This window comes from Zosterops lateralis, assembly GCF_965231275.1.
Source record: "Zosterops lateralis genome assembly, chromosome: 14".
In the NCBI taxonomy this organism is placed as follows: domain Eukaryota; kingdom Metazoa; phylum Chordata; class Aves; order Passeriformes; family Zosteropidae; genus Zosterops; species Zosterops lateralis.
In genome coordinates, this window is record NC_139774.1 from 15,234,315 (window position 1) to 15,254,122 (window position 19,808).

Here is a 19,808-nt window from a genome sequence, read left to right on the forward strand (position 1 = left end):
GGGTGCTGGTGTTTCCCCAATGTGAGGCATCCCAGTGTGGGAGGCTGTGTCAGCCCTGTGCCTGGGCTCAGCATCCTCCCAGGCTGGGACCCCCTGCCCCAAGGGGAGAGGGATGCCCTGTGCCCCACTGCCCCGGCCCGGGGGGACCTGGTTTATCCCGGGGGTAGGCGACGGCGAGGCGACAGCTGGCTGGAGGATTTGCCGAGGGCATTATTTAATGCTGTGGGTAAATGGAGGAACAGCAGCTAATTCCAGAGCCCGTAATCCTCTTCCTCCCCCGGGGACGGGGAGCGTGCCAGTCACGCACCCGCCGGCGGGCCCCGGGGACGAGCCCCCGGCAGCTCCCCAGGCGGTGCCGCGGGCCGGAGCGACTCCCAGACCATGGGGGATGTGCAGAAGGTAAGCGGGGTCCGGGGACATCCCACCTGCTCCGGGGGTGGGATGTGCAGCACCAGCTCTCAGTGGTGGTGCCAGGAGGGCTGGCAGAGCAGGGCTCTGCCTGGGGCATGTCCCTCCAGCGTGCCCAGGAGCTGGGAGTGGTCCCAGGGCTGGGACAGCACACCCCGGGAATGGGGGAATTGGGGATGGGCAGATCTGCTGTGGGGCCACCCCAAGCCTGAACGCCCTGGGAGCTGGGCCTTGGTGCTCGCTCAGGCCATAGACACAAAGTACCCAAAGCCAACAGCATGCCCAGTTCCCCCCTCCCAAACAAGGGTGCTCTGCAGCCAGCCAGCACCCCACAGGGCTCCCCTAGCACCCCCTGCCCCCAGGGGCTGCTCTCTGTCATCCAGAAGCTGAAGGGTTCACCGGAGCAGGAGCTCCGCATCGTCCTGCTGGGGCTGGATAACGCGGGCAAGACGACGCTGCTGAAGCGTCTGGCGTCTGAGGAGGTCAGCACCATCACCCCCACACAGGTAGGTGCTGCTGGGGGCCACGGGCGGTGGTGGAGGCTGCAGGGCCGACCCATCCCTCGGGTGATGCCGGGGTTTGTGTCCCCATGCAGGGATTCAATATCAAGAGCGTCCACTCCCACGGTTTGAAGCTGAATGTTTGGGATATTGGGGGGCAGCGCTCCATCCGCCCATACTGGAAGAAGTATCTGGGCAGCACAGACCTGCTGGTGAGTGGGGCAGCACCCCCAGCCCTGTGCATGCTGTGTGGGCCCCACAGAAGGGCTGTGCAGCCAGGCAAGAAGGAGTCCCTGACTGTCCCTTTTGTCCCCACGGCAGATTTATGTCATTGACAGTGCCGACCAGAAGCGTTTCGAGGAGACAGGGCAGGTATGAGTGGTCCAGTGAGGGGTGGCTCTGGGGTCCTGGGGTCAGATCTGTATGGCACCAGCTCTTTGGGGATGAAGGGGAAGCAAAGCTGCTCTCAGTTGCGGGGCAGCACTGCAGGGGGGCCATGCTGTCCCCAGAGCTCTGTGGGAAGGCTCAAGATCAGTGTCTCAGCAGGCAGAGATACCCCATGGCCCAGCAGCTCCCCCTGAGCTGGAATGCTCTAAGGGTGCCCAGCACAGGGTGACAATCCCTGGTGAATGCGAACCCTCAGTTCCCAGCCCTCACTCCACCCCCCCAGCACCAGGTTAGTGATACAGCCAGACAAAAGTTTTCAAGTAGTAAATTCAGTTACAAACCCTGGGAATGAAGCTCTGAGAGGGGAAGGTGAGACTCCCAAGTGCCAGCCCTGGCTGTTCCAGCACCAGACGGTGATGTGGGCGTGCCAGACAGTTCAGGACTGCCAGGAGCTTCCTGCTGCTGCCCTTTGCCCAGTTCTGGGAGGGTTTCAGTCCACAAGTAGCCCTGCATGTGGCTCCTGGGCTGATGGAGCTCCAGGAGGTGAAACCCCTTGGAATGTCAAGACCTCACAGGTTCCCTATCTGCAATGAGCACCAGAGAGAAGGGATGAGGCATTTTGAGGGCTGAGGTGTCCAGCCCACGCTGGACAGGAGGGCAGCAGCCCTGGGAGAAGCTTCTCTCTTGGCAGGAGCTGGCAGAGCTCACGGAGGACGAGTCCCTCACGGGGGTCCCGCTGCTGGTGTTTGCCAACAAGCAGGACCTGGTGACTGCAGCACCCGCAGCTGAAATCGCTGAAGGGCTGAGCCTCCACACCTACCGGGACCGGGAGTGGCAGATCCAGGCCTGCTCGGCCCTGTCTGGGGAAGGGGTGCAGGTAGAGTTGGGGGGCTGTGGGCTCTGCAGAGCTGGGAGAGGGCACAAGGGCCTGCGCTCACATCCTTCTTCCCTCCAGGATGGGATGAACTGGATTTCCAGCCAGATCATGAACAGGAAGAAGTGAGAGCTGCAAAGTGCCAGACGGGACTGAGCTGCAGGTCCCTACGCCACGGCCAACCCTCCTGGTCCTTCAGCTGCCCCCGAGCCTCGGCTGGGCCCTGAGCCTCAGACTGCCACGTTTGGATGATTTTCCCACCCAATTTTCCACTAATCAGTTGGCTTCCCCTCTCCCTGCCTCCTGAGCTTCCACGGGCTCCTCACACCCCCTGACTCCCCTGCAGCCCCCGCTGCTGTTGGAGGGAAGCACACGTCCCAGCGTGTTGAGGGTTTGCACACCTCCAGCACGAGAACCTGCCCAGGATTTGTCCATCCACACTGCTGTCACACCCTGCAGGGGCTGCTGTGACCCACACACTGCCCCGAGCACACCAGGCACCCCAAAACAGCGCTGGCTGCACCGCCGGGCACCCGAGTGCTGTGTCCCTCTGTGCTCTGCAGGATGGGGCTGCCCCAGCCGTGGCTGCTGGCTCAGGAAAGCCTCCGTTCAGCACCTCTCACTGGCCACAGGAATCTGCACGAAGACAGGAGCAGTTACCAACGGAGGGATCTCCTTGCCCGGTGCCAGCGGGGGTTGCTCTGTGCCACTGAAGGGTCCCGGTATCCCTGGGCATTGTGTCCCGGCCGGGGCTGCTGTCACCTGGCTGGAGGCACCATCCGGAGGGAGGGCTGTCAGATCCCGCTCCCCAGTCCCCACGGCTGCTGTGGCGGAGGGATGAGATCTGCGGAAGCGGGGCGGGGGCTGCCCTGCGACCCTCAATAAAGCTGCTGTGACCTCCACACTGCCTGGGCCTGGCCTTCCTGCTCTGCGGCCCTGTGCCGGTGCTGACCCGCTGCTCTGCGGCCCAGGGAGGCCCGCGGGGCCGTTCACGGGGCCCTTCCTCCCGAGACCGTTCCCTGGCCCATTCCGGGACCATTCCCGGGGTCGTTCCTCGGGTCTATCCCGAGGCCGTTCTCCGGCCTATCCCGGGGCTGTCCTCGGGCCCATTCTCGAGGCTGTTCTCAGGCCCATCCCGGGCCCATTCTCGAGGCCGTTCCCCAGCCCATCCCGGGCCCATCCCTCCCGAAGCCGTTCCCAGCCCGTTCCCATTCCCAGGGCCCGTCGGGGCGGGTCTCGTGTCCCGCGGGCGGCACGAGCCGCGCACGTGAGGCGGCCCAGGGGAGGCGGGCGGACTACATCTCCCGGCATGCCCCGCGCCGCCCCCCACGCGTAGCGCACGCCGGGAGCCCGTTCGGCCCCCTTCTCCCGCCTCCCGCGGCACAACGGGAGCCGCTCGCCGCGCTGGCTCCACCCCTCTCCCCTACAATAGGCGGACAGTGATGCCACTCAAGTCTAGGGGCGGGATCACGCTGTGTGCGGAGTTCTAATTGGTTGTCGCGGTTGTGAGGCGGGACTGAGGGCGGGGCGCCGGAAGGCGGAAGCGGAGCATGGCGGCGGGTGCGGGCGGGCTGGTGGCGGCGGCCGCGGTGCTGTTGGCCCTGGCCGGGCCGCGCCCGGCGCCCGCCGAGCTCACCGATGGCAACAGCGAGCACCTGAAGCGGGAGCACTCGCTGATGAAGCCGTACCAAGGTGAGCGCGGGGCCGGGGGGACGCGCAGGGCGCCCCGCGGGCGGCCCGGGCTGATCCGCGCTCTGTTCGCCCCTTTGCAGGCGCGGGCTCCGCCGCGATGCCGCTGTGGGACTTCCAGGGCAGCACCATGGTCACCAGCCAGTACGTCCGCCTGACGCCCGACGAGCGCAGTCGGGAGGGCTCCATCTGGAACCGCGTGGTGAGAGCCCGGGGAGGGCCCGCGGGGGGCTCGGGACGGCGCCGCCGCCTCATTCCCTGACGCCGCGGGGGTTTCTCCCCACAGCCCTGCTTCCTCAAGGACTGGGAGCTCCACGTCCACTTCAAGATCCACGGAGCCGGCAAGAAGAACCTGCACGGGGACGGGCTGGCGCTGTGGTACACGCAGGACCGCCTGACGCCAGGTCAGTGCCGGGAGCGGCCGGTCCGCAGCACTCGGGCCTGTCCCGGAAAGCAGCTGGGCCGGGAGCGCCCCTGAGCTCCCCTGCTCTGGTTTCACTGCACTGGGGTGACGTGTCCCATGTGTTCTGCCCGGGCAGCAGGTGCCCTCAGCCACCTGCTTGGCAGTGAACAGCTTGTACAGCTCAGAACTCTCTGAGCACAAATCCTCACCTCCTTCTGTCTCTTCCTCTCTCCACTCTTTTGACCTGTTCCAGGTCCTGTCTTTGGCAGCAAGGACAACTTCCATGGACTGGCTATTTTCCTGGATACCTATCCCAATGATGAGGCAACGGAGGTGAGTGGTCCCAGCAGCTTGTGCAGGGCCCAGCAGGCTGTTCCCTACCTGATCCAAGGAAAAGTCTCTCCTTAGTTGAGCGTGGTCTGCTCTTCCTGTCCTGGGAGTTTGGTAAAGAGAAGAGTTTGTGTGCATTAATGCTCTTTGCTCTTTCTTGTGCTGCTCTTGGGTACCCAGATGTTTCCAAGGCATCTTCTCTGCACAGGAGAGCAGGCACAGAGCTGGTGTAAACTCAGCACCACCTGCTAATATTCATCCTGAGTGTCATTCCCTGACCTCTGTGCTTTGGATACTCATTCCATGATGTTTCTGCCCTTATTTTCTCTTTGCAATCTGTGTGTATCTGAAAGAAACTCCTGGGCTGCCTTTTTGCTCCAGAATTCCCCATGGCCACAAGAGAGATCAGTCCTGTGAGGGCTGGGGATTCTTTCCTTCTGTTCTGCTCTGTGTTTATGGATCTCATTATGGCACAGTCAGAAAACAAAACTGCTTTGGGGTCTGTACCATCAAAACCATGATACTTCAGTCATAAAGCAGCTGGAAATGACCCATCTCCCTGTTGTTTTGTTGCTCATGGGAGGTGAATTCCTGCCTCCAGTTGTCGTCTCCTGGTGTAGGTAATCCACTGATCACAAAACCTTGTGTGTGGTTTTGCTGCTTATGTGAGATTTCGGTCCATTCTGGGTCTTACACTTCTTGTGTTCAAGGAACAACTGGACGTGGCAGTCAGGGCTAGCAGACAAGGTGGGGATTGGTCACAGGTTGGACTGAATTCCCTTAGGTGTCTTTTCCAACCTAAATGATTCTGGGATTTTTACCCAGCCACTCTGCAAGTGTGGGACAGCCTGGTTGCCCTGGCTATGGAGTACAGGGTGGATTTATTCACAGAATCACAGGATGAGGGTCTTGAAATAGGAGGTTGGGAAGGCTGGCTGTGCTTTAGGCAGCTGTGGCTCGGTTCAGAAGCAGCTTTAGGTGGAGAAGCAGCCGTGGTGTCCTGGTCCTGTGCTCTGTGCTGTGCTCCCACCCCTCTCCCTGCGGGCACAGCAGCTCTGGCTGTGCCCCCAGGGAACCCTGGCAGCCACTGTCTGTCCCCACAGCGTGTGTTCCCCTACATCTCGGCCATGGTCAACAACGGCTCGCTGACCTACGACCACAGCAAGGACGGGCGCTGGACGGAGCTGGCCGGGTGCTCGGCCGACCTGCGCAACCAGAACCACGACACCTTCCTGGCCGTGCGCTACTCCCGGGGCCGCCTCACGGTGAGACCCGGCCTGGGGGGTCCTGCCTGGCAGGTGGGGCAGGGCTGGCTCTGCCAGGAGCTGGGGTGGTGTTCCAGGCTCAGCCACTGCCTCTCTGGTACCTCCAGCTCCAAAGGAGGTGCAGTCAGGGAGGATAGTGGCGTGCCAAAAGTGGTCGGCTGGAGAGGGTGTGGAGTGTCCCTCACTGGAGATAGTAATGAATCATCTGGATACAGTCTGTGTGATCTGGGATGGCCCTGCTTGAGCAGGGAGGTTGGACCGTGTCCCACGATTCTGGATGTTCCTGGTGTGATCCTCTCCTGGTTTTACAGGTGATGACTGATGTGGAAGACAAGAATGAATGGAAGAACTGCATCGACATCGCAGGGGTGCAGCTGCCAACCGGGTACTTCTTTGGTGCTTCTGCTGGCACAGGAGATCTCTCTGGTGAGTGGGGGCTTTGCTCAGGGGAACTCGTGGTGGTTGGAGCCTGGATTAGGTGACCCTGTCTTGGCAGGGAAGTCAGGTGTCCAGAGGTCCCTTCCAACCCTAAAAATTCTGTGATTCTGTGATTGTAATACTGCATGTTTTCATGGCTTCCTGTCTCTGAATTGTTCACTGGGCTCCTGAAACTCTTTTGGGACCCATAGCTGGGGAAAGGAGGCACCTGAGAGCTAAGGAACATCTTTAGATTGCAAAAACACCTGGGGATGAGGGTGACTTGAGAGGAAAGGAGACTGGACTTGGCAGAGGATGGTCTGAGGGGTGCTCCAAGTGTGTGGACATCTCAGAATTTCTGATGGTGTTTGGTGCTCATGGTTGTTTCCCAGACAATCACGACATTATCTCGATGAAGCTGTTCCAGCTCATGGTGGAGCACCCTGTAGAAGACGACACCGTTGACTGGACCAAGATCGAGCCAAGAGTCAGCCTCCTTAAATCCCCCAAAGGTGAGCCTGTGGGCTTTGGAAACCCCTGGGGGATTGAGATGTCAGGGCTGGACTCATTGAAGGCGTGACACACCTGGCAAAACTCCCCAGGAGTTGAGGTTATGTTGGTGTCTGGAGCTGTTCTTTCCCTTTGCAGACAACGTGGATGACCCGACGGGGAATTTCAGGAGCGGGCCCCTGACGGGCTGGAAGGTGTTCCTGCTTCTGCTCTGTGCCCTGCTGGGCATCATTGTCTGCGCCGTGGTGGGAGCCGTGGTCTTCCAGAAACGCCAGGAGCGGAACAAGCGTTTCTACTAGTGGAGCACCTGTGCCCAAACCCATCTTTTTTTATGGGGAGCTGTAAACAAACAAACAAACAAACAAACTGTGGTTTCTAAATGCTGTTTCTGAGAAATACCAGAAGTATTTTCTTACCTGTCTGTTTGGCTGTAACCCCCGCCCAGGCCTCGGCCTCCCGCGGGTTGGACTGAGGGTGGTGAGACCCGCTGGCTCCCAGAGCTGTGCTGGGGGAGCCTGGAAGTTGCTCCCCGGGTTTTCCAGCGCTCCCCCCGCCTTGCTGGGACTTGCTGTGCTGCCTGGGGCAGGTGTGAACATGAGGGGCTGAGGGGAGGGGGCTGCGAGTGGGGTATTAAAGGACTGACACCATCCGTGGCTCTGGCTCTGTTTGATGGGGAGAGAAAGGGGGCTGTGCTGGGAGGGAGGATGGGAAGTGCTGGTGTGGGGGGGCTGAAGGAACTGGGGCTCAGCTTGGTGGGGGTGCAGGGAGGCAATCCTGGGAGCATCCCAAAGGAACGACGGGCGGGCACCTGCCGGGGATGCGATGGCGTGTCCCCGCGGTTTCCGGAGGAGCCCCGGGAGGGAGGGATGGAGGGGATGTCCCCGGCGGCCGGTCCCGCCCCCGTCCCGCCCCTTCGGCGGAAGACAACGGGGCCGTGTTTCCGGGGGAGAAGGGGGAGCGGCGGGCAGCCAGCGTGTCCCGGGGCCGGGGGGCCGGGGGGCGCCATGGGCCCGGCCCGCCGCAGGGACGCGCTCCGGCTGCGCGGCGGAGGGTGAGCCCGGGGGGCCGGGGGGCGGCACCGGGGGGTATGGGGGGACTGGGGGGATGCTATCGCGGTGCGGGGGGCGGGGGGGGTCACACCGTGCGCTGACCCCGCTCCACCCCGCAGGTCCCCGCCGCTCCTGCGGCTCTTCCCCGGCCGCCTCTCCGCCTTCCCGCTGTTCCTGCTGGCGCTGCTGCTGGGCTTCGCTTCTCTGCTCTGGCTGCAGCTCAGCTGCTCGGGCGAGGGGCCGTCGCCGGGCGGGCAGCCCCGGGGGGTTCCCCGGCAGCCCTGCCCGGCCCCCGCCCCGCCGCAGCCGCCCCAGGACGAGCCGGCGTGGGGGCCGCACCGCTTGGCGCTGCTGGTGCCCTTCCGAGAGCGCTTCGAGGAGCTGCTGGCCTTCGTGCCATACATGCACCGCTTCCTCAGCAAGAAGAGGATCCGCCACCACATCTTCATCCTCAACCAAGTGGATCATTTCAGGTTAGCGTCTCCCTGATTCCCTTGGGAGTCTTTTCCCGGAGCTCTGTGAGTGCTGGGAGGGCTCTGCAGAGAGGCAGAGGACCAGGAGAGAGGGATGTCAGGGGTGGTGTGTGATGCTCTCCCCAAAGCTGCTCATTCTAGAGCTTAGACATGGCCAAAGTGGTGCCTTGCTTCCTTCTTCCTTGGCAAGAACAGAATCTTAGCATAGAATCCTTTATCCTCGGGTATTTCAGCTTTCTCCCCAGTGTCACAGCTCTGCAGCAGAAAACACGGGGACTCTGGAAGTCAAAGACAGGCTATGGGGTGTTTGGAAATGCTGTCACCCCCAGCTCACTGTGCAGGGAGAGGCAGGGGTGCAGTTGCAGGGTGGAATGCTGTGTTTGCACGTGTCCCTGTGTGGGGACCGGTCAGACACTGAGCACTGATGACTGTGGCAGAGGGATGTGTGGGGACAGTGGCTGCTGTGCGTGGCACTGAGAGCCCCCAGCCCCGTGGCAGGTTTAACAGGGCGTCCCTGATCAACGTGGGCTTCCTGGAGAGCGGCAACGACACCGACTACATCGCCATGCACGACGTGGATCTCCTGCCCCTCAATGAGCACCTGGACTACAGCTTCCCAGAGGCAGGGCCCTTCCATGTGGCATCCCCCGAGCTGCACCCGCTCTACCACTACAAGACCTACGTGGGTGGCATCCTGCTGCTCACCAAGCAGCACTACGAGTTGGTGAGCTCCTGGGTGGGATGTCCTGCATGGTTTGGAGCAGGAGCTATGACATTGTCATGGTGAAGTTGGGAAGTGGGGACAGGAGGCAGAATGGTTTGGGGACAGAGCCTGTGGTCTGAGCTGCTGGGGGGCAGGACAGGGGAGGCTGGGCTGGTGTCTGCTCCTCTGAAGAGCCTTGGCTGGTATGGTGCTGCTCTCGTTCCAGTGCAATGGCATGTCCAACCGCTTCTGGGGCTGGGGACGGGAGGACGATGAGTTTTATCGACGTATCAAAGGAGCTGGTCTCCAGGTAAGGGGTCTCTGCACCCTCCTGGCTTGAAATTGCCTTTTTTTATATCTCTTCACCTGGCCCCCACTGTGGCCACCCAGTTTGGGGTCTGGGGAAGGCAGCCCTGCACTCCAGCAGCAGGTGCAGGAGTTTTCCAGTAGCTTTACAGAAGCTCTGCTCTTCTCCCAGGTTCGTCGTCCCTCTGGAATCACAACTGGATACGAGACTTTCCAGCACCTGCATGACCCAGCCTGGAGGAAGAGAGACCAGAAGCGCATCGCTGCACAGAAACAGGTGAGACCTGTGCCCAAGGGGAACCACGGGAGATTTGGGCCGTGGTCACCACATGCTCTGAGCCCTCCTTGCTCACGTCCTCTGCCAGCTCTGCCTCCCTCATCAGGCACCGGCTGCCTCCCCCTTCCAGCCTGTGTCGAGCAGTCTTTCTCTTCCTCAGGAGCAGTTCAAGGTGGATCGGGAGGGAGGCCTGAACAACGTGAGGTACCGAATCGAGTCACGGACAGATCTGAGCGTGGCAGGAGCCCCATGCACTGTCCTTAACATCCTGCTGGACTGTGACACAGACGAGACCCCCTGGTGCACGTTTGGCTGAGCCCGTCCCCGCGTGCCAGTCGTGTGCTCTGTGCTGGTGCCAAGACTCCGTGGCTGCCGTGGAGCTGCCTGGAGCAGGCAGGGGTTTTGCAGCGGATGAGCATGGCAGTGCTGGCGAGACACAGAGGAGCAGAAGAGGCTGAGAACTGGACTTTGCTGGGAGCAATAGAAGAGGCTGAGAGTGGGACTCGCTGGTGTCACTGTAGGTGCTGGTGCTGCCTCCCAGGGCAGGTGCAGGAGGTGGCTTTCCTGTGCTGGACATGGCTGAGCTGCCACGTAGCTCAGAGGACAATAAAAAACTGTCAGGACACCTGTGAGTTGTGAATGCCCTGGGCTGTGCTGGCACTACTCCATTTTCCTGTTCCCTTCACCTTCCTTCAGCACACTTGTTCTGGCTTGGCCCCAGCTCCTCTCTGTGTGACAGGTGAGCCCTGAGCTGCTCTGGTTCAGAGGCCAAGCCAGTCTGAAATGGGCTCTGAAAAAGATGGTGCCTCTTCCAGCTGCCAGGTACCCCCAGGGCTGGGCTGTTGTCGTTTCACTACAGGAAGTGGTTGTGGTTGAGCCGTGCCCAAGCCCCAGCATCCACAGTGCTGCTGGATGTCAGCACTTGTAGGCCAGGACATCTCTGGGGTGAGGGGCAGAGCTCTGGCTGAGCTCTCCTTTCCTTGCCTGCCTTCTGTGGCATCTGCTACCTCAGCCTTTCTGGGGGGGTTGGAAAATCTGATGTCTCCCCTGGGGACTTGGCACAGACTGTGGGTGCTGCTGCCTCCTCAGGCTGGGCAGACCCAGTTGAACAGCCAGTTCCCCTCAGTTCAGCCCCACCAGTAGCACTGGCACCAGGCCCTCTGCATTTCCTGGCCCCTTCTGTCCTCATCTCCTGCCTGGCACTTCCTGGAGTGGTTGCTTTGCATCCCCAGAGAGAAGCTGTTGCCATCCTGGGAAGATGGAGTAGCTCCAGAGAAGAGGGAGGAAGGGAGGGGAAAAAAAGCATCAGTGCCAAGTTCAGGGGTCATGTACCCCGTAGGGGCTGTGGGATGGAGTGTCTGGAGGGATCTGGTGCCTTCTGCTCTCTGTGCTAGTCTGGAGCCCTTGGATGGGGGTGGGGGCTGCCTCTGAGGCAGGGATTGAGGTGTTGGTGCAGGTGGTGAGGATCTGCTTTGCATCATGGAAGCAGCAGGCCCAGCCTTGAGGCACCGCAGGGATGTGCTGTCCAAGAGCTCCTGATGGCCTGTCCTCCCTGCTGGCTCCAAAGCAGTGCTGGTATCTGGCATAAAGGTGCTGGTGAACTTGGACAGCTGGTGCACTTCTCCACAGGGTTCCCAGGACCAGTCCTGTCCTTGCTGGACAACCAGAGGGACATACTGGCCCAGCAATCCCCCTCCTGCCTCTCCGTGGCACAGGTTTGGGATCAGCCATCTGTATGGCAGCCCCTTCCCGGTGCCTGAACCGCAGCCAGGGCTGGTGGAGGCAGATCAAAGTATTTCTCTGCGCCGTTGAAAATAGATGACACAATTTGGGGCAGGTTTCATAAAGACGTAGCTGTGCAGAAACAGAGAGCATATGTGCACCTCGCACTTGGCTCAGCGCTCCAGGCTCCTCTCCTGCTGCCTGGCAGCTATTTCTCTCAGCTCTGCTCGCAGCCCCCTCATCCTCCGGTTGCTTTTGTGGAAGAGGCGCCCTGCTGGAGACCCGGCTTCCTTTTATAGCCCTGAATGTGACTCGGGGGTCGCTGGGCTGTGCTCCCCCCACGCGCTGCGATTTCGGCAATGGCCCAGCAGGAGGGGACCAAGATTTTCCCCCGTCGCCTTTCCGCAGATGGGGAACACCGTGCCTGCTGTCCTGCAGAGCCGAGCCGAAAGCCTCACAGCGTTCCTGTGCTCTCAGCAAGCCTGAGGAGAACATCAGAACGCTCAGGGGCAGAGAGGCTCAGCCCTGCCCCTCTGTGACCCTCCTGAGGTCCCAATTATTGTCAGCGAGGCCACACGGGGTTGATGCAGGCACAGAAATCGACGGCTTTTATTGCCAGGTTGTTACAAAGTGGATGGTTCTGGAGCTGTTATTTGGTGGACACCTGAAACTGCTGAAGTATCTGAGAGGGGAGCACTGGGGGTGAGGTGAGCACAGAGAGGGGATTGGGGATAAAGTGAGAAAAGGCTGAAGCATCTCTGCCTGGAGAAGGGACATCCCCGGCTGCCGGAGTGACCCGGGCAGGGCCCAGCTCCGGGGCCCTGTGGAAGTTGCTGTCCCGGGCAGACGCGCTCTGGAGGAGCAGGAAGCGGGGCAGACGGGAGGGAGGGCGCGGCCGTGAGCAGCTCCCCTCGCATCGCTCCACCTGCCCCATCCCAGCCCCAGGGGCGATGCCGGTCCCCGCGGCTGCCGGGGGAGCCTTTCCCGACCCAGCTGCGGGCAGAGGGCAGAGAGCCAGGGCATGGCAGACACATTCCTGGGGCCGGCAGGGTGGGAAACAGCACGGTCGGGAATGGCTCCCTCGTTCAGAGGCCACGAGTGCTGGTCCTGTATCTGATCACAAGGAGCTGCGGGGAACGGGGGCTGGGCAGGAGCGCAGCGTGCCTTGGCAGCGCACCCAGGACACCGCGGCGTGTGAGCCCGGGGAGCGGGACAGCGTGTGTGTGTGGGAGAGCGCTGGCAGCACAGCGTGAGCCGGGGGGAGCTGGCAGCGAGCGGGTGCGAGCACAGCGGATACACCGGGCCGGGACACGGTCCGTGCCGGGGACAGGCGGAGCGGGGCTGCTGCCGGTGTCCTGCTCCCAGAGCAGGCCGGTGATCCTGTGCCGGGATCCTCGCTCCCCGCGGCCGCCAAACCCGGCTCCGGGCCAGGATGTGATTCAGAGGGAAGGAGCGTGTCCCGTCTCGCTGGCGCCGGGCCAGGAACCCACGGGGGTCCCCCGGGGCTTTGTGAGGCCCCTGCCCACCCGCGGGTGCTCTCAGGGGGGACACAGGGTGTCTCTGCTCGAGGACGGCACAGAGAGTGTCCCACGGGGTCCAGACCCCTCTCCACGCCGCAGGTACGAAGGAAAATATTTCTCTCCACCCTCGGTGGGCGATAGCCGGGAATACCAGCCCGCCGGTCAAGGGGTTACCGGCAGCCGAGCGGCGCCGGTGCTGCCGGTCCCGGAGCAGCATCCGGGGGGATTTCGGGGGTCTCCCCGCCTTTGGGAAGGGAGTTTCCCGCAGGTGGCGGCGCCGCGCGGAACCAGCGCGCCCCGCCCCGCCCCGCCCCGCCCCGCTGGTGGGCACGGCCGGGCCGCCCCCTCCTTCCTCCTCCTCCTCCTCCTCCTCCTGCTGCTGCTGCCGCTGCTGTTCCCGCCCCTCCCGTCCCGCCGCCCCCGCGCCGCGATTTGCCGGAGCGGGTCCCGCCCGCCGCCCCGCGCGGCCCCGCCGAGGGGCGCGTTCAAACGCGGCGAGGGAAGGACGGAGCGCGGAGCGGGGCCGAGCGGGAGCGCAGCGCCGCCGGCATGGTGAGTGCGGGCCCGGCCCCAGCCCCCTCCCCCTTCCCCGGCTTTGTCCCGGCCCCGGGCACCGAGGGCCCCCTCCGCCTTCTCCGCGCCGGAAATTCCGGCGGGAGGCGCCGAGGGGCTGCGGGACCCGCGCCCGCCTCTCCAGCCCCGCCGTTCCCTCCCGGGTGCGATGGGAATGGGAACGGGAATGGGAATGGGAAAGCTTTGTGGCCGTATCCCGCCCGGGCACGGCTGGGCTGGGAGCAGATCCCGGAGGAGCCGGGCTGGCCCGACCGGTGTTTTGCCGCCTGGAGGGCGATCCCCTCCCTGCCGCGGGCAGGACACCTCGGGGCTCCCCCGGCGATTCCCAAACCTCCCACAGCCTGACCTACTTCCTCGGCCGCCCCTGCCGGGAGGAGCCGCTGCGGGGCCCGGCCGAGCTGCTCCCCAGTGCCGGGGGGGATGCGCACCCACGCCCCCTCCCCACCCTCCCCACGGGGATATCCAGTCCCCCGGCCCGTCCCCGCCCGTGGCACCGCGGGCAGCCCGAGCCTCGCAGAGGGTCCGTCCCCGTGCCCGGAGCAGGTGCTGGGCTGGCAGAGGGAGGTGACAGCGCAGGCCGGGGAGCTGTCAGACAGGTTTGTGCGTGGCAGCAATTAAAAGCGGGGTGTTTGTTTACCCGGCGCGTGGTGCTGAGAACCAGGGCAGCTTCCTGGGTGTAACCCGGCCCCGCAGCCTTCGGCGAGGCTGGGAGCGGTGTGGGGGCTCTGCCTCGCCCCTGCCACACTCTCTGTGTCCCCTGCACTGCTGTGAGGCCACGGTCCCCTCCCTAGCGCTGGGCAGGCAGAGCCAAAGGCATCTCTCATCCTTCCTCCCCCGGCCACCTGCGCAGGAAGCTGCATTGTCCCGTCAGCATCTTGCCCCTTCCCACCGCCCTCACGCCACGTCCGGCCACGGGGTCCCGGCACGCAGCAGCTGCTGGGCTGTGGCCGCCTGGCCCCTGCCCGGCCTTGGGGAGGGAGTGCCGATGGATGGATGGATGGATGGATGGATGGATGGATGGATGGATGGATGGATGGATGGATGGATGGGGCCGTGCGGAGCTCGCCCTGCGGGCTGCAGGAGCCCGCGCCGCCCGTGCTGAGCGGGAGCGTCCCCCGTGCTACCGCAGGGTGCCCGTCCCGTGTCTCCCCGGGGAGGCCAGGCCGATGGGCATCCCCAGGAGCGTTTTGGGGAGGTCTCAGAGGGTGTCCGGGGCCGGAGGTCCCGCAGGGAGGTTGGGTGCCGCGGCTGGCGCCAGGCCCGGGCAGGTGCTGCCGGCTCCCGAACTCGCCCGCCTGGCTGGGCGGCAGGTGCCTGTTCTGGTGGCGGCCCCGGCCCCGGCCGCGGGCGGGAGGTGGGGCTGGGTGTGGGAGGAGGCGCTGCACCACGGTGGGGGCAGCGGCGGGGAGCCCCCGCCCCGAGCGAGCTGTGCCCTGTCCCCCGGGGAGCTGCACGGGAGGCGGCACATCCATCCCAGTGCCCCCAGCCCATGTGGACCCTCGGGGAAAGGGGGTGCCGGGGGCGTGTCCCGCCTGCCCGGCACCGCTGACTCCGTCTCTCCCCCGGCAGTGCTGCTTCTGGGCTTTTCTCTAATCCTCCATGGCAGCAGCACAGGGTCCTGTGACCTGCGAGCCCGACACCCGTGTCCTCGGCACCTTCCTCTCCTCGGAGCCCGTCGGCGTGGTTGGCAGCATGGGCAGCGTGGGCAGCCTGGTGGAGAAGCAGGACCTGTCCCCCCTGGAGCTGCGGGCCCCGCTGGGCGGCTCGCGGGGGCTCCGCCAGCCCGACGGGCTGCTGAGGAAGGGGCCGAGCCAGCGGGAGCTCTTCGGGTACCTGCACGGGGCCAAGAAGGAGGCGCGGGCGGAGCGGAAGCACCAGGGGTCGGGGGTCTGCTACAAGAGGGACTACGAGAGTGACCGCGAGAACCGCTCCCCCGAGCGCTGCTCCCGCGAGCATCACCGAGGGGCCGACTTCTCCAAGAGCTCCCTGCCAGAGCGGGGCCGCTTCGACAAGGTGAGCCTGGGAGCTCCTGAAATGTGGCCTGCTATGAGAGAGGATGGGGATGGAGCAGGATGATCTGCACCCCCCCCGGGTGGGATGTTTGAGGGTGTTTAGGAATGTGAAGCTGGGAGTGTGGTGGGTCTGTCTGGCTGTAGAGGCTCATGTCGCTCTTGTTTTCCAGTGCCGTATCAGGCCCTCGGCCTTCAAGGCTGTGGCTGGGAAGGGGCTGGTCTCCATGCAGGGCCTGTCCTCGTCCAAGGGGCAGAAGTTGTCCAAGAGCAATGGGAGCCTGCACACGCTACTGTCGCAGAGCAGCACAGCGGCCCCGCAGCACGGCCCGCTCCGCACCCAGCTGCTCCACGCCATCAGCCTGGATGAGGCCTCTGACTCCAGCCACAACTCCATTCAGAGCTTCCCATCCTACGGCTCCCGCCTCAAGCCTCCCCAGAGCCAGTTCAGTGCCTCCATGGGCCACATCAACCACATTGGGGGCTCCCTGGACAGGGTTTCCCGGAGCCCCAGGGATACCGTGGCCCCTGAGAAGATGCCCCTCTCCTGCAAAAGCATGGCTACCCTGAGCAGGCTGCAGAGCCCTGGCGAGCCCCCACCACCATACGAGTTCTCCTACTCTCTGGAGGACGCGGTGAAGCAGCTGGAGGACCGGCTGCAGGAGACTGGAGGGGAGCTGCGGCAGCTCAAGAGGAGCCTCAGTGAGACTGAAGATCCCTTCACACAGGTGAGCCCTGGGGCTGGGGCGGTGCTGGGTGCCCTGGGCAAGGATGTAGGGGTGGAGGGAACAGTGGAGGAGCTGCCGTGGTGGGTGATGGGCTTGGAATGCCCAATATCACGGGACGTCTAGGGGTTCCTCCTGGGGCTACAGCTTCTCACCGGTGTCCCCCTGTGCTGGCAGGCGTTTGAGGACAAGCAGCGGCTGTGGCTGGATGAGCTGGAGGACCTGAAGCAGATGTACATGGCCCGGCTGCAGCAGGTGATGCAGCAGGCACAGCGCGGGCAGCGGGCGCTGCAGCTGCAGCTCTACAAGGCACAGCAGGAGAAGAAGCGGCTGCAGGAGGAGCTGAGCCTGCAGCAGTGCCAGTGTGAGGAGGCCAAGCTCCGGCAGACCCAGGGCGAGCACGGCAGCCCCAAACTGGAGGAGACCAAATGGGAGGTGAGTTTCCTTCCTTTCCTTCCTTTCCTTCTTTTCCTTCCTTTCCTTCCTTTCCTTCCTTTCCTTCCTTTCCTTCCCTGTTGCCACCCTCCTGGCTGTGGGGCCAGGATGGGGCAGCAGTTCCCTGCTCTGGTGTCACTCGGGGTCACAGTACAGGAGAGATGATCCATGTGTCATCCCCGTGGTCTCCCAGGAGGACAGCCTGGAGTGCTGCCACCTCTGGGGTCCTGCTCCTCCAGCCCTGCCTCACTGCTCCGTGCCCTGCAGGTGTGCCAGAAGGCAGCAGAGATCTCCCTGCTGAAGCAGCAGCTCCGGGACACGCAGGAGGAGATGGCTCAGAAGCTGGGGGAGATCTTCAGCCTGAAGACGCAGCTGCGGGAGGCCAAGGCGGAGGTCCAGGCCAGGGACTCGCAGCTGGCCCAGCTGGCAGACTCCTTGCAGAGCCCCCCGGAGCCCAGCACCTCGCTGCCTCTGGGCGATGACCCCATGCCGTCCTGCCAGGACTTCCCCGGCTGCGAAACTGACGACTCCAAGTGCCGGGGCCTCCAAAGCGACTCGGCGGAGCCCCTGGAGCGGCAGGTGGAGTGGCTGTGGGCTGAGCTGCTGCGGGAGAGGCGCCAGGGCCAGCTGCAGGCTGTGAACTTTGAGCTGGAGAGGAAAACGTGGCAGGAGGAGAAGGAGAAGGTGCTGAGGTACCAGCGGGAGCTCCAGGCCAGCTACATGGAGATGTACCACCGGAGCCAGGCGCTGGAGCGGGAGCTGCGGCAGCTGCGGGCGGAGCCCAGGATCGATTCGCCCTGGATCGAGCGGGTGGAGTCCTCCAAGATCTGAGGGGCGGGATGCCGGTGGGACTGAGCGGGGGAAAGGTCTCTTGCTGCTGCAGCAGAACGATCTCAGGGTGTGCACAAGGACTGGCCCCGCTCGGCGCTGCCCTGGGCTGAAGGACCCATTGCCACAGGGCAACTTTTCCTCCTTGCAGCACTTCAGGCCCTTCTGCTGGGGGTCTCTGGAGGGCGGGGGGTCATCTCTGCCAGGGTGGGGGGTCTTGCATGTGCCCCGTGCTCTGACTCCAGGAGTGTTTGCCCTGTGATTCCTTCTGCCGTGCAGGCAGAAACCAAGCACCCTGTGAGACATTCCCTGTCCCTCCTGCTCTGCTGCCCCTCTTCCTACAACCCAGTAACTTCATGTCTTGTGAGGAGAAGCTTAAGCCCTGTCCCCCACCCCACTGCCTCGCTCTGGGGGTTGCAGCTGCTGTTTGCAGTGGCTGCCTAGTCAGCAGGGCCCTGGAGCTGGTGCTGCCACTGGGGAGGCAGAGGAGGAAACCCCGAGGAGTTCTGGTGGTGCTGGGAGGGGACAGCTGCCCCAGCACCTCTGCTGGGTCTTCTCGTGTCCCCAGCGTGGAGCTGCTGTGCAATGGAGGTGGTTGGTGCAGCTTTCTTTGGGCTGAGATGGGGGAGTGCCTTGTCCGAGGAGGGATGGGAACTGGTGCTCTGCCACACTGGGGGGAACTGGGCTGGGAGAGAGGGCTGGGGATGTGCCCGAGCTGGGGGAGAGGCCGGGTCCCCCCTCCCAGGGGAGGTGAGGGGGAGCTGGGGGATCCCAGGTGCTGGAAGGAAAGGGCCGTGCTCTCTGTGTGTAGCAGCAGAACCACGTGAAGGTCGGGCCCGGCTCCGCACCCCGTTCCTGCAATAAATCCGCATTTCTCTCTCCCGGCCTCTGCTCTGCTTCCCTGAGGGTGGGGGCTGCCGGCCATGAGGGCGGGGTGAGGGGACCGGTGTTGCCCCGTCGGGCTGGGCAGGACAAGCGGGTGGGGACTGGCCCTGAGTCACGGCGGGGCCGGGCGGGCTCCCGGGGCGGTTTAACCCACCGCGGATCCCCCCAGCCCTCCCCGAGCACCAGGACCACGTTGTACAAACCCAGAGAACACCTTTATTCACCCCACAGTGCTCAGCATACCCCCACCAGAGTCCTCAGAAACGGCCGTGCGGCCCCCGGGCAGAGGGACAGGGACCCGCCCCAGGGCACAGCCCGGCCCCGGCTCTTCACAGCGGCAGGGGAAGGGCCGACACCTCCTCCAGACACTCGTCGTAGGCCTCCTGGTACTCCTCGTGGGGCTTGATCATGATGACACAGGTCGGGCGCTTGGAGCCGGCTGCAATTCCCAGGTCCTGAGGGAACAGAGGGGGAAAGTGGGGTGCCAGGGCCCTTCCCGAGGGGAGAGCTCGGGACCAGCTCACTGCAGGCCTTATTTAAGGCAGGGAAGCTCTGCCTGTCCAGCCCATCACCCCAAAGCCCTCTGGACTTGCTGTGGGTTCATGAACCTTTTTCCCAGCTGGTCTCCTGCAAGCTGGGCTGGCTCATGTGCCATAATCCTTCCCCAGAGTGGGTCTGCAGAGCTGCCCGCACCGAGGCTGAAGCTCCAAAGACACCGACTGCCCCCCCAGGTCCCTGTCCACAAAAGAGCTGCCCCCACCTCACAGAAGCCTGGGAATATGTGCTGGCCCTGCCCCGGAGCTGCTGCAGGAACTCCATCGTGGCAAACAGTTCTGTGATTCCACAGAGAAACACTCCTACACCCCTCCCCATCCCTTCTGCACCATGGGCAGGGACAAACACCGAGTTCTTTACTCGGGCACTGGATGATCTGCTCAGGTCACAGCCTGGCCTCCTCAGCGGGTCCCCGTCCCCAGGGCTGGTCCCTCCCCAGCACTCACCGTTTTGGAAGGGACATACGCGTACGGGAGGCTCCTGTCCTCGCACATGATGGGGATGTGGCAGTAGACATCGATGGGCAGCGTGTCCCCGGCCAGCACCGTGATCCTGCGGGGACAGCCGGGTCAGGGCCGGGCCGGGGGGCCCTGCAGGGCCGTGCAGGGCCAGGGCAGCACTTACCCCTTCTCGCCCTTATTGATGAACTTCTGCACCTCCTTCACGCCGCGGCGGATCTGCTTGTGCTTGGTCGCTGCAAGAGAACCGCGGGGTGAGCGGCTGAGGGAGAACCGCAGCGTGTGGGACCGCACCGCACCCCGGGCCCTCCCCACCCCCGCCGCCGCCGCCAGACCTTTCCTGATGCACTTGAGGAGTTTTCGCGTGAGCTTGCGGGACGCGAGCGGCTGCGCGATGGGGTTGAGGAACTCGAGCTGCTCGCGGTACGAGAGCTCCGGGGCCGCCTCCGCCTCGGCCGCCGCCTCCGGCTTGTCCCGCGCCATGGCCGCTCCAGGCCGCTTCCGCTT

The 19,808-nt window shown here is 63.9% G+C and overlaps 5 protein-coding genes across 6 annotated transcripts; 4 read left to right on the forward strand and 1 right to left on the reverse strand.

Moving 5' to 3' along the window:
- Nucleotides 1-326: 326 nt before the first annotated feature.
- Nucleotides 327-2,402, forward strand: LOC310914942 (ADP-ribosylation factor-like protein 3). Its single transcript, XM_083871458.1, has 6 exons — nt 327-399; nt 771-914; nt 1,004-1,120; nt 1,230-1,280; nt 1,987-2,172; nt 2,251-2,402. Exons 1-6 carry the CDS (start codon nt 382-384, stop codon nt 2,296-2,298), a joined length of 564 nt encoding a protein of 187 aa, XP_083727584.1. The 5' UTR covers nt 327-381; the 3' UTR covers nt 2,299-2,402.
- A 1,303-nt stretch (nt 2,403-3,705) lies between these two features.
- LMAN2 (lectin, mannose binding 2) lies at nt 3,706-7,420 on the forward strand. Its single transcript, XM_083871489.1, has 8 exons — nt 3,706-3,861; nt 3,942-4,060; nt 4,145-4,262; nt 4,515-4,594; nt 5,695-5,856; nt 6,168-6,282; nt 6,666-6,785; nt 6,922-7,420. The coding sequence occupies exons 1-8, from the start codon at nt 3,720-3,722 to the stop codon at nt 7,080-7,082; spliced, it is 1,017 nt and encodes a 338-aa protein (XP_083727615.1). The 5' UTR covers nt 3,706-3,719; the 3' UTR covers nt 7,083-7,420.
- Nucleotides 7,421-7,787: 367 nt separating this feature from the next.
- Nucleotides 7,788-10,197, forward strand: B4GALT7 (beta-1,4-galactosyltransferase 7; the record flags this gene model as incomplete). The annotated part of the gene is made up of 6 exons (XM_083871921.1): nt 7,788-7,834; nt 7,952-8,305; nt 8,804-9,029; nt 9,235-9,318; nt 9,487-9,591; nt 9,752-10,197. 6 exons carry the CDS (start codon nt 7,788-7,790, stop codon nt 9,905-9,907), a joined length of 972 nt encoding a protein of 323 aa, XP_083728047.1. The 3' UTR covers nt 9,908-10,197.
- A 2,661-nt stretch (nt 10,198-12,858) lies between these two features.
- N4BP3 (NEDD4 binding protein 3) lies at nt 12,859-18,371 on the forward strand. 2 transcript variants are annotated; one of them, XM_083871448.1, is made up of 5 exons: nt 12,859-12,932; nt 14,976-15,419; nt 15,589-16,143; nt 16,318-16,575; nt 16,843-18,371. In XM_083871448.1, the coding sequence occupies exons 2-5, from the start codon at nt 15,006-15,008 to the stop codon at nt 17,404-17,406; spliced, it is 1,791 nt and encodes a 596-aa protein (XP_083727574.1). In that variant the 5' UTR covers nt 12,859-12,932; nt 14,976-15,005; the 3' UTR covers nt 17,407-18,371. The 2 variants fall into 2 exon arrangements, with proteins under 2 accessions (XP_083727574.1, XP_083727573.1); XM_083871447.1 differs by lacking the exon at nt 12,859-12,932 and adding an exon at nt 13,294-13,385.
- Nucleotides 18,372-18,481: 110 nt separating this feature from the next.
- On the reverse strand, nt 18,482-19,799 carry NHP2 (NHP2 ribonucleoprotein). Its single transcript, XM_083871449.1, has 4 exons — nt 19,637-19,799; nt 19,468-19,537; nt 19,290-19,395; nt 18,482-18,743 (listed from the first exon to the last, which is right to left on the reverse strand). Exons 1-4 carry the CDS (start codon nt 19,782-19,784, stop codon nt 18,618-18,620), a joined length of 450 nt encoding a protein of 149 aa, XP_083727575.1. The 5' UTR covers nt 19,785-19,799; the 3' UTR covers nt 18,482-18,617.
- Between the last annotated feature and the right edge of the window lie 9 nt (nt 19,800-19,808).

What these genes read in the sequence shown, in the direction of transcription:
- NHP2 (XM_083871449.1), bottom strand. Translation starts at nt 19,784, where the DNA reads ATGGCGCGGGACAAGCCGGAGGCGGCGGCCGAGGCGGAGGCGGCCCCG. An exon ending in CCTCAAGTGCATCAGGAAAG is followed by an intron (nt 19,538 to 19,636) that starts GTCTGGCGGCGG and finishes GTTCTCTTGCAG; the next exon opens with CGACCAAGCACAAGCAGATC. An exon ending in ATCAATAAGGGCGAGAAGGG is followed by an intron (nt 19,396 to 19,467) that starts GTAAGTGCTGCC and finishes CTGTCCCCGCAG; the next exon opens with GATCACGGTGCTGGCCGGGG.
- N4BP3 (XM_083871448.1), top strand. Translation starts at nt 15,006, where the DNA reads ATGGCAGCAGCACAGGGTCCTGTGACCTGCGAGCCCGACACCCGTGTC. An exon ending in AGCGGGGCCGCTTCGACAAG is followed by an intron (nt 15,420 to 15,588) that starts GTGAGCCTGGGA and finishes CTTGTTTTCCAG; the next exon opens with TGCCGTATCAGGCCCTCGGC. An exon ending in CTGAAGATCCCTTCACACAG is followed by an intron (nt 16,144 to 16,317) that starts GTGAGCCCTGGG and finishes CTGTGCTGGCAG; the next exon opens with GCGTTTGAGGACAAGCAGCG.
- LMAN2 (XM_083871489.1), top strand. Translation starts at nt 3,720, where the DNA reads ATGGCGGCGGGTGCGGGCGGGCTGGTGGCGGCGGCCGCGGTGCTGTTG. An exon ending in GCAGGACCGCCTGACGCCAG is followed by an intron (nt 4,263 to 4,514) that starts GTCAGTGCCGGG and finishes GACCTGTTCCAG; the next exon opens with GTCCTGTCTTTGGCAGCAAG. An exon ending in ACTCCCGGGGCCGCCTCACG is followed by an intron (nt 5,857 to 6,167) that starts GTGAGACCCGGC and finishes CTGGTTTTACAG; the next exon opens with GTGATGACTGATGTGGAAGA.
- LOC310914942 (XM_083871458.1), top strand. An exon ending in GCACCATCACCCCCACACAG is followed by an intron (nt 915 to 1,003) that starts GTAGGTGCTGCT and finishes GTCCCCATGCAG; the next exon opens with GGATTCAATATCAAGAGCGT. An exon ending in GTTTCGAGGAGACAGGGCAG is followed by an intron (nt 1,281 to 1,986) that starts GTATGAGTGGTC and finishes CTCTCTTGGCAG; the next exon opens with GAGCTGGCAGAGCTCACGGA.